At 39.3% G+C, this 9,501-nt stretch overlaps 1 protein-coding gene across 1 annotated transcript; it reads left to right on the top strand.

The window, feature by feature from the left end:
* Positions 1-1,931: 1,931 nt before the first annotated feature.
* On the top strand, positions 1,932-9,344 carry LOC110904953 (3-beta-hydroxylase). The gene is made up of 2 exons (XM_022150815.2): positions 1,932-2,838; positions 8,653-9,344. Exons 1-2 carry the CDS (start codon positions 1,963-1,965, stop codon positions 9,250-9,252), a joined length of 1,476 nt encoding a protein of 491 aa, XP_022006507.1. The 5' UTR covers positions 1,932-1,962; the 3' UTR covers positions 9,253-9,344.
* The last annotated feature ends 157 nt before the right edge of the window (positions 9,345-9,501 follow it).

Below are 9,501 nucleotides of genomic sequence, written 5' to 3'. Positions count from 1 at the left end.
TGCATTTACCAAACACTAGAACTCCTTATTGGTTTTTTGATTAAGTCAATAAGTTGGTTGGAAAAGCTTAGCCAAACATGCTCTAAGTCCCTACAACACAACTAAAACACATTTATACCCTACCATAAAAGTTCTTAACCTTAATCCTACGTCTCCACAACCTCTTATCATGGACCATGTCCTCAGAGAGGTGCAACCCTAGTAAATTTTGCCTAATTCGCTCGTCCAAGTTAATTTGGGTCTGCCTCTACTCCTCCCCTTCACAGTGAGGGTTTCCACCACTCTAACTGGCTCTGTCGTTTGCCTCCTCTTCACATGCCTAAACCATCTCAATCTCCCATCTTTTATCTTATCTAAAAAACTAGCTACTCCCAACCTCTCCCTAAAAACCTCATTTTTCATCCGGTCAAACTGTGTGTGCCCACATGTCCACCTCAATATCCTAATCTCAGCTAGATCCATTATGCGTGCTTGCGTTTTCTTGATGGCCCAACAGCCAGTCCCAAATAACATAGCAGGTCTAATCGATGTCCTATAAAATTTTCACTATAATTTAGTTGGAAACCTTTTATCGCACCACACCCCAGTTGCTGCTCTCCACCAATACCATCCCATCTGAATGTGGTGGGCTACGTCACCATCTATCTCCCCATTCCTTTGTATAAAAGATCCTAAATACTAAAACCTAGTCACGTGCGAAACCATTTTACCCCCAATGGTGATCTGAGTATCCTCGTCATTGCCTACGCCTCTAAAGTCACAGTACAAATACTCGGTCTTAGATCAACTAATTCTTAACCCTATACTCTCTAAAGCTGCTCGTCACTCCTCTAGTCTCTCATTCAAGCTTAGTTTACTCTCCGCAACTAACACAATATCATTCGCAAAAGGCAAATACCATGGAATTGTCTCATGAATTATGCCTGGCAACTCATCTAGGACAACCACAAGTAGAAAAAGGGCTCAAGGCAGACCCTTGGGGAAGTCCTACCTCCACAGGGAAAAAATCAGTATCCTCTACAAACGTCCGAACGCTAGTCTTGGTCCTAACATACATATCCCTAATTAAGTTTACATATTTATTAGGGTAATTATTGTAAATGGTTTCCTCAAAGGGTTAATAGCTTGTTGTTCTCTCATTTTGAGCTTGAGCTAAATGTGGCTCATTCATATAAAATAGAAATTTGATTTTAGTTGTAAGATGGTTTTGACTTAATAACTCACCCTTTGGTTCATATAAATTAGTCAATTTCCTTGTATATTATTCAAGACTTGTATAATTTAAGTAACACTCGAATAAAGAAAGGTTGACATGTCACTATTATATAAAAGCAAAACAAAGCATAATTTCTTAGTTAATAAATCATAACAGTTCAAAAAAACGAAATCTGAAAAAAAATCAATTGTTTATTTATGACAGTACTTATTTAACGTCTCTAAAAAGCTCTTGAAATTCCTCAAGCTACTCGCCTAGATAATAACACGCACAAAAGAAAAGAAAAGAAAGCACGTATGAGACAATTACGGTGGACTTAGCAGGGGTATTGTGCTTCGCTCGGATGATAGAAGATATAAAGCATCTTTCGTACCTATGGATTCGAAATCGCTCGGGGATGAAAGAAATCACGTGGGAAGAATGGTGTAATTTTGATGTTTCGAGTAAATGTAGTTAATGTATTTCTGTTTGGTCAGACCTTTTGTAATTTTGGCGTAGGCTAATGCAGTGTTAATCCAATGTTTTTATAAAATATATGTTTGTTTGCGGTTAAAAAAAAAGGCATCACCTTAATTTAATATGGCATGGGTTTTCTTTCCAAGTTTTTAAGGCTTCTAGAGGCATAAATGTTTAAGTTAATATATGAGGTGAGTATTTGACTTCATAACAAATATGCCATATCTCATGCAATATAAGCAAACACATATAAGGTTCTCACAAAATTTAGTAAGAATATCTAAAAAAAAATGTCTTTCACTTTGCAAATTGTTCTCTTTTCTTCTCTTCCTTTGTTTCTTATCTGTCTTACATGGAAATTATATTTTTCTTCTTCAAAATCTCATAAAAACCTACCGCCATCTCCACCAAAGTTACCACTCATAGGAAACCTTCACCAATTAGGCTCAAGCCCTCATCGTGCCCTTCAATCCATGGCTCAGACCTATGGCTCACTCATGTTGCTTCATTTCGGAACTGTTCCAGTTATTGTAGCTTCTTCTGTTGATGCAGCCAGAGAGATTATGAAAACCCATGATATAATATTTTCAAACAGGCCGTTTTCAAACATCGCCAGTAGAATTTTTTATGGCTCTAAAGATATAGCTTTTGCACCATACGGAGAGTATTGGAGGCAGGTGAAAAGCATTTCTATACTCCATCTTTTTAGCAACAAGAGGGTTGAGTCATTTCGACAAGTGAGAGAGGACGAGGTAGCTCGTATGATCGAAAAAATTCAAAAAGCCAATAATTCTGTTGTTGATTTAAGCGAGTTACTTGTTTCACTTACAAATAACGTCGTCTCCAGGGTCGCTTTGGGGAGGACATATGAAGGGATGGAGGTTAAGAACATGCTAGACCGGATGGTGCAATTAATGGCAGGATTTTCTATGGGAAATTATATTCCGTCGCTAGAGTGGGTGGATCGATTGAGTGGATTACATCGAAAAGCTGATGACCTTGCTAAAGAAATTGATGAGTTTTGTGAGGGTGTTGTCGAAGCGCATTTAAATAAGAAGGATTTTGGTGTCGAAGGACAAGATCTTGTTGATGTCTTATTAGAAATTCAAAGAGACAACTCGACGGGTTTTCGTCTTGAAAGACATATGATCAAGGCTATTATCTTGGTAAGACATGATTACGACTATCATCTTCTTAACATGAATTTGTTTTAGAGAGACACAAATACACATAAAGGTGAGTTTCAATTCAAGATACTAAATTATTACGAAAAACAAAAATAACAAACCTAAATTGGTTAATTTTTTTTATTAATAATTCATTATTTATTTTTACTTTTAAATGTTTACCTACACATGTATAGGTAGTGTAACCCACATATGACTTGCACTTGTGTAGGTTTTATAGATAAATTAAACTTGTGTAGGTCTTATTGTTTATAAATAATTAATATTATTTATTTGAAAAAAAATAATAAAATACATTAAAAAAACATTTATCTTACACTGTTGGTGGTGGTTTTTGATGGTGTTGGTGGCGGCGGTGAATAATGGTGGTTGTTGTTGATGGTGCTGGTGGTGGCTAATGGTTGTTGTTGATGGTGGTGGTGAAAGTTAGGATTATTAAAATTCAGTAACTTAGTTTGTGCCACATAAGCAACCACATCAGCCAATAACTAGATTTTTTTTTTTAGAAAATGATCGATGGGAGCCAAATTCTTACAAGTTAGGATTGTCAGAGAGAATTTTGAAGTTGGGATTAATGCCGACCAACGGATGAAAGCTATGATTATTAAAATCCAATTAGAAAAGGATCGATGTGGCTAAATTCTTATTTTTTTTTTATTTTTTTTTTTTGAATAGCAAGATGGGGCCTTCTTTTATTCAACAAACCAAACAAACAGAAACCATAGCAAGATGCTATGATTCCAATACTACAATACAGACAAAATAAAAAAAAAGGAACATGCAGAGGCCAAATTCTTATAAGTTGTTATATATACACACCCACACACATATTAGGAAATTAATAAGAACTCATAAATATTATGAGAACTCGTGAAAAAACAATAAAAATTACACATACACACATGCATATCTATACATAGGGTGCAATTCAAGAGAGAACCATAAAGTTATGAGAAAACCAAAAGAACTACTGTAAAACAATCAAAAAAATTTCTATTAATAAAAAGGTATATATTGTATGTGAAGACAGGCATAATATTTTGTATAATGTGGGTTGATACCCTTCTCATTAATTCTCCTCCATATATACAAAATACCTCTCATATATTTAGGAGAGATCACAACTACTTTTGAACCGTACAAGGCAAGGGAAATATTATCTAAATATACATTATCTATTACACCCCCGCAGTCGAAGCGGAAGGGGACCGTAGGCTGAGACTGGACCGAAAATCTTCAAAAAGAATGCGAGGAAGACCTTTCGTGAATATATCTGCTATCTGAAATCGAGATGGGACATGCAAAATACGAACCTGTCCCCGTTGAACCTTTTCACGCACGAAATGGATATCAAGCTCTATATGTTTGGTGCGTTGATGTTGAACAGGATTACCCGATAAATAAATGGCACTAACGTTGTCACAATAAACAAGTGTAGCACGTGTCAGGGGTCGCCGCAGTTCTAATAACAAATTACCAAGCCAACAAATTTCGGCAACCACGTTAGCAACCCCACGGTACTCAGCCTCAGCACTGGAGCGGGAGATGGTGGGTTGCCGCTTAGACGACCAAGAAATTAGATTATCACCATAGTATACGCAATAACCACTAGTAGACCTCCTTGTATCTGGGCATCCTGCCCAGTCTGCATCAGTGTATGCAAGTAGGCCCGGGTCATTGGAACGCCCCAAGAATAGACCGAGTGAGGTGGTCCCCTGAATGTACCGAATAATGCGTTTAAGAGCGTTCCAGTGATCGGTTTTTGGTGCATGCATATCTATACAAATCTGCTGAACAGCGTAGCTAATATCGGGTCGCGTGAAAGTTAAATACTGTAGAGCACCTGCAAGGCTCCTATAGAGAGTAGGGTCTTCAAAATCATGAGGTGAGGAGGCACTGGGCTTAGAATTTGTATCGACTGGAGTGGAGACGGGTTTGCAAGATTGCATTCCAGCACGCTCGATAATATCCTGTGCATATGCTTGTTGAGACAAAAACATTGTATCGTTGGTTCGGGTAACCGAAATCCCAAGAAAGAAACTGAGAGGGCCAAGGTCCTTCATAGCAAACTCATTAGAAAGGTGAGACATTAGGCGATGTCGTAGGTGATCGGAAGAAGTTACTAGCAAAATATCATCAACATAGAGAAGAAGAAATGCCACATCATTGCCCTGATGAAGAGTGAATAAGGATGCATCACACTTACTTTGAATAAAATCTAATGTGAGAACATAGTCCGTGAAACGTTGGTACCAAGCGCGTGGAGCTTGTTTTAAGCCATAAAGAGACTTCTTGAGACGACAAACATGATCTGGGAAGTCTGTATTTCTAAACCCCATCGGTCGGTACATGAAAACCGTTTCATTTAAGGTACCGTGTAAAAAGGCATTTGTGACATCTAGTTGATGGACTGACCAAGAGTTGCAAAGAGCAACGGATAAGACAGTACGTATGGTGGCCGGTTTTACCACCGGACTAAACGTTTCTCCACAATCGATGCCCACCTGTTGAGAACGCCCATCACACACTAAGCGTGCTTTATATATTTCCAAACTACCATCCGATTTGAATTTATGTTTAAATAACCACATACTTCTGATAATATTCATGTTTGGCTCACGCGGCACTAATTCCCAAGTCTCGTTTTTAATAAGAGCATGAAACTCGTTAGTCATGGCATCGTACCATTCCGGTATGGACAAGGCATCGGTGGGATTTTTTGGGATGGGAATGAGAGTAGAAGTGTGAAGGTTAAGGTGTCGTTTTGGCTTAACAATATTGCCCGGGTACGCATAGTACGAGTGGAGGTGATGGGAGGGCGAGTAGCGGAATCTGTTGAGGTAGGTGGTGGCAGAGGTGTGGTTTGGTTGTGAGACTGGGTTGAGTTGTGGGCCATAGAAGTTGTCTGGTCAGGAGGTTGGGTTGTGGAATGTGGGGCAGTGACCTGGTGATGTGGGCCAGTAGGAGGGGAAGTTGGGATGTGGTCCAGGGGATGATGGTGTGTGGACAGTTGTGGTGCGGGTGGCGGGGCGTTGGGCGTTGGGCTGAGTTGGGGAAGGTCGCGGGCCAAGGTAGCGGGGGTAGGGGTGGGAGATTTATGTGGAGATGTGGCAGGCTGATGTGTTTGGGCCGTAGAAATAGTGGGCTGGACAAAGGGCCATAGTTGAGGTGGGAAGGGAGAATCGAGAAAGTCATACGAGGGACTTGGATGAATTGTGTTGGCGAAGGGGAAGGTCGTTTCGTCGAAGACAACATGACGAGAAATGATAATTTGACGGGCGTTAAGATTAAAGCATTTGTAACCCCTATGAGTGGAAGGATACCCAAGAAATACGCAAGGGTAAGAGCGTTGGTCGAGCTTGTGGATAGATGTGGAAGGAATGAGGGGATAACATAAACAACCAAAAACTCGTAAATGGTCGTAAGAAGGGATACGATTGTAGAGTAATTCGGTTGGTGTTTTGTTATTATGTTGCTTGCTTGGCAAAATGTTGAGAAGGTATGTAGTAGTATCGAGAGCATGTTGCCAAAAAATATTGGGAAGGGAAGCGTGGGCCAATAGGGTGCGAACCATATTATTAGTTGTTCTTATTTTGCGTTCAGCTTTACCGTTTTAGGAAGAAGTGTGAGGACACGAAAGGCGAAACAACATGCCATGTTGGTTGAAAAATTGTTGAAAAAATGAATTAACATATTCTTTTCCATTGTCACATTGGAAGGTTTTTATTGTTTTGCCAAATTGTGTTTCTATTAGTTTGTACAGGTGACAAAATATAGAAAAGACTTGGGACTTTTTAGCAATGAGATAAGTCCACAAAAAATTGGTTAGGTCATCAACAAATAATATATAATATCTATGTCCTTCCGAACTTAGGATAGGAGAAGTCCATAGATCGCTGTGAATTATATCAAAGGGCATGTAAGTGGGGTGGTGTGAAGTAGCAAATGGCAATCTAACACTTTTACCAAGAACACAGGATTGACAAACATTTTTATTAAATTTTCCAAAGTCAATCGAACATGAAGTTTTTAACGAATGCAATAAAGGTTGTCCCGGGTGACCAAGACGTTGATGCCATAATTGTGAAGAAATAGCTGCAAAAGTGGAGGGCGTGGTGGTGCTCCCGGGTCCAGGCAAGAGAGGATATAAATCACCGCTGTTGTTGCACCGGAGGATAGGGATCCGGGTCTTGTAATCCTTCACAAGAAAACCAAAAGGGTCAAATTCAACAGAAACGGAGTTGTTAGTTGTGAAACGACGAACCGAGATTAAATTTTGGATTAATTTAGGTGCATAAAGGACATCTTTAAGGATAAAAGGTGGGAAGGGTGGGGGTAAGATCTGAGTGTCATGTCCAATAACCGGGATGGTTGAGCCATTTCCAACAAGGATATTTTGAGACATGCTATTATTAAAAAAAGATTGGAAATTACCTGAATTGTGTGTCATGTTCCCAGTAGCACCGGTGTCCATATAGTGAGTCGGGTCCTGCTGGTTAAGTGACATCGTGTACAGCGCTTGCTCAATATCAGTCGGTGTGTACGCAACATGATGTGCCTGAGCCGGATGTGGGCCAAGAATGCCATTACCGTTACTGTTGTTCATGTTAGTGGGCCTGGATGGTGCGGTAGGGCAAGGACAAGGTGGGCCGGCCCAAGGGGAGGATGTGGAGTTCCACTGTTGAAACCCGCCCCAAGGCTGATGGGCCATATTGGGCCAGGCGCTGCCATTGTATGTTGGATTGGGCCAAGGAGAGTTACCACCCAAGTTGTTATAACTTGGATTGTACACTGAATTGTGATACGGATCGGAAGCGTACTCAAATGGCTCAAGAAACTATTGATAATCAAAGACGATAAATCAAACCAAAGGTTCCAAGAACAAAGCTCTTTTTATAAAATTCAATCAAAACTAAATAAACAATAAACCCTAGCTCCCTACTTATAGGTTAAATCATAATGTAATTAGGAAACAAATACGATAAAATAGGAAATTGAAATCTAAATAAATAATAAAAATAAATATTAATATAATCTGCATCAAATTGCCTCTGCCCCGAGAACCAGACCCGCGTCCCCGACCTCGTCCATGTGATCGACCCCTGCCACGGGTCCGATCGGTGGAGGGGTCCGTGCGATAGTCACCGGAGTTTTGCGAGTTGGCCGGTGGGCGTGAGGTGTTGGCGTTCAAGGCGGTACCTGCATGTTGGGCCGAATGTAGTGCCTGTTCTGCTTTTCGACTCTCTACTATGATTAACTTGGATCTAGCATCGTAAAAGGATGGTAGTGGGTCTTGTTGCTGAAGTATGGTAGCGATGCCCTCGTATTGTTCATTCAGTCCCGAAATCAACTGGAGCACTAACCTGTCATTTTCAACCGGCATAATATTTTGAACCCTTCTCATTAATTCTCCTCCATATATACAAAATACCTCTCATATATTTAGGAGAGATCACAACTACTTTTGAACCGTACAAGGCAAGGGAAATATTATCTAAATATACATCATCTATTAGTATGTGTATCGATAGCTACATATATATTGTTTTCTTTTTTTCTTTTTCTTTTTTACAATACTAACTTTTGATTAAAGAAAATAATTGTTTGGTTGACAGTGTTTCTCTGGGTTCTCAAATATCTTTATGGTTCTAACATGATTCTTTATATGTGTGTGTATATAGAGAATTACATATGAAATATCATATACACATATGTTCATGGAGTCTCCTTTTAAGCTTCATTTGTCTATATATGTGTCATGTGTGTAATTTGATTTTGACTGATTATTTCTAGGACATATTTAGTGGTGGCACTGATACCACATCCACCACCCTACAATGGGCAATTACCGAGCTATTAAGAAACCCACGTGCAATGAAAGAATTGCAACAAGAGGCACGCGAAATAGGACAAGGAAGATCACTGATACCCGAAGAAGATTTAGATAAAATGCCCTACCTAAAGGCGGTCATCAAAGAAGCCTTCCGTCTACACATTCCAGCCCCACTACTTGTTCCTCGTGAATCAACAAAAGATGTTAAGCTACTCGGATATGACATCGCATCAGGTACACAAGTGGTGGTTAACGCATGGGCAATAGCAAGAGATCCTTCGGTATGGGAAGAACCTGAGGAGTTTAGACCAGAAAGATTCTTGAACAACCCTATTGATTATAAAGGTTTTCATTTCGAGTTGATACCCTTTGGTGCTGGACGAAGAGGGTGCCCTGGTATTAATTTTGCAACGGTTATTAATGAACTTGCTTTGGCAAATTTAGTGTATAAATTTGATTTTGCGTTGTCGGGTGAAAAGGCTTTCGACATGACCGAGAGCTATGGTATTACCGTTCATAGGAAGTATCCTATACTTGTTACAGCAACTTCTTATAAGTAATATATAGTTGCAAGGGTTTGTTAAGAAAAGTTATCCAGTTTTATTTGTAATAAATCATAATATTTATGTTAAAAAGTAGAAATAAAAGTGTGTTGAAACAACTACTTTTTGCATTACTATGAAATTTCATAACTTGAAAAACAATGGCAATATGTTTTTAACATGAAATATGAATGCCATTACATCATTAATTCTTTTGTGTTGTTTGTCTGTTAACAAGTTATTAAATATGAGTTGAAGGAGATGGAG

This window comes from Helianthus annuus, chromosome 9 (assembly GCF_002127325.2).
Source record: "Helianthus annuus cultivar XRQ/B chromosome 9, HanXRQr2.0-SUNRISE, whole genome shotgun sequence".
Classification (NCBI taxonomy): Eukaryota; Viridiplantae; Streptophyta; class Magnoliopsida; order Asterales; family Asteraceae; genus Helianthus; species Helianthus annuus.
The sequence above is the reverse complement of the archived record's forward strand: the minus strand, read 5'-3'. Positions and strand labels throughout refer to the sequence as shown.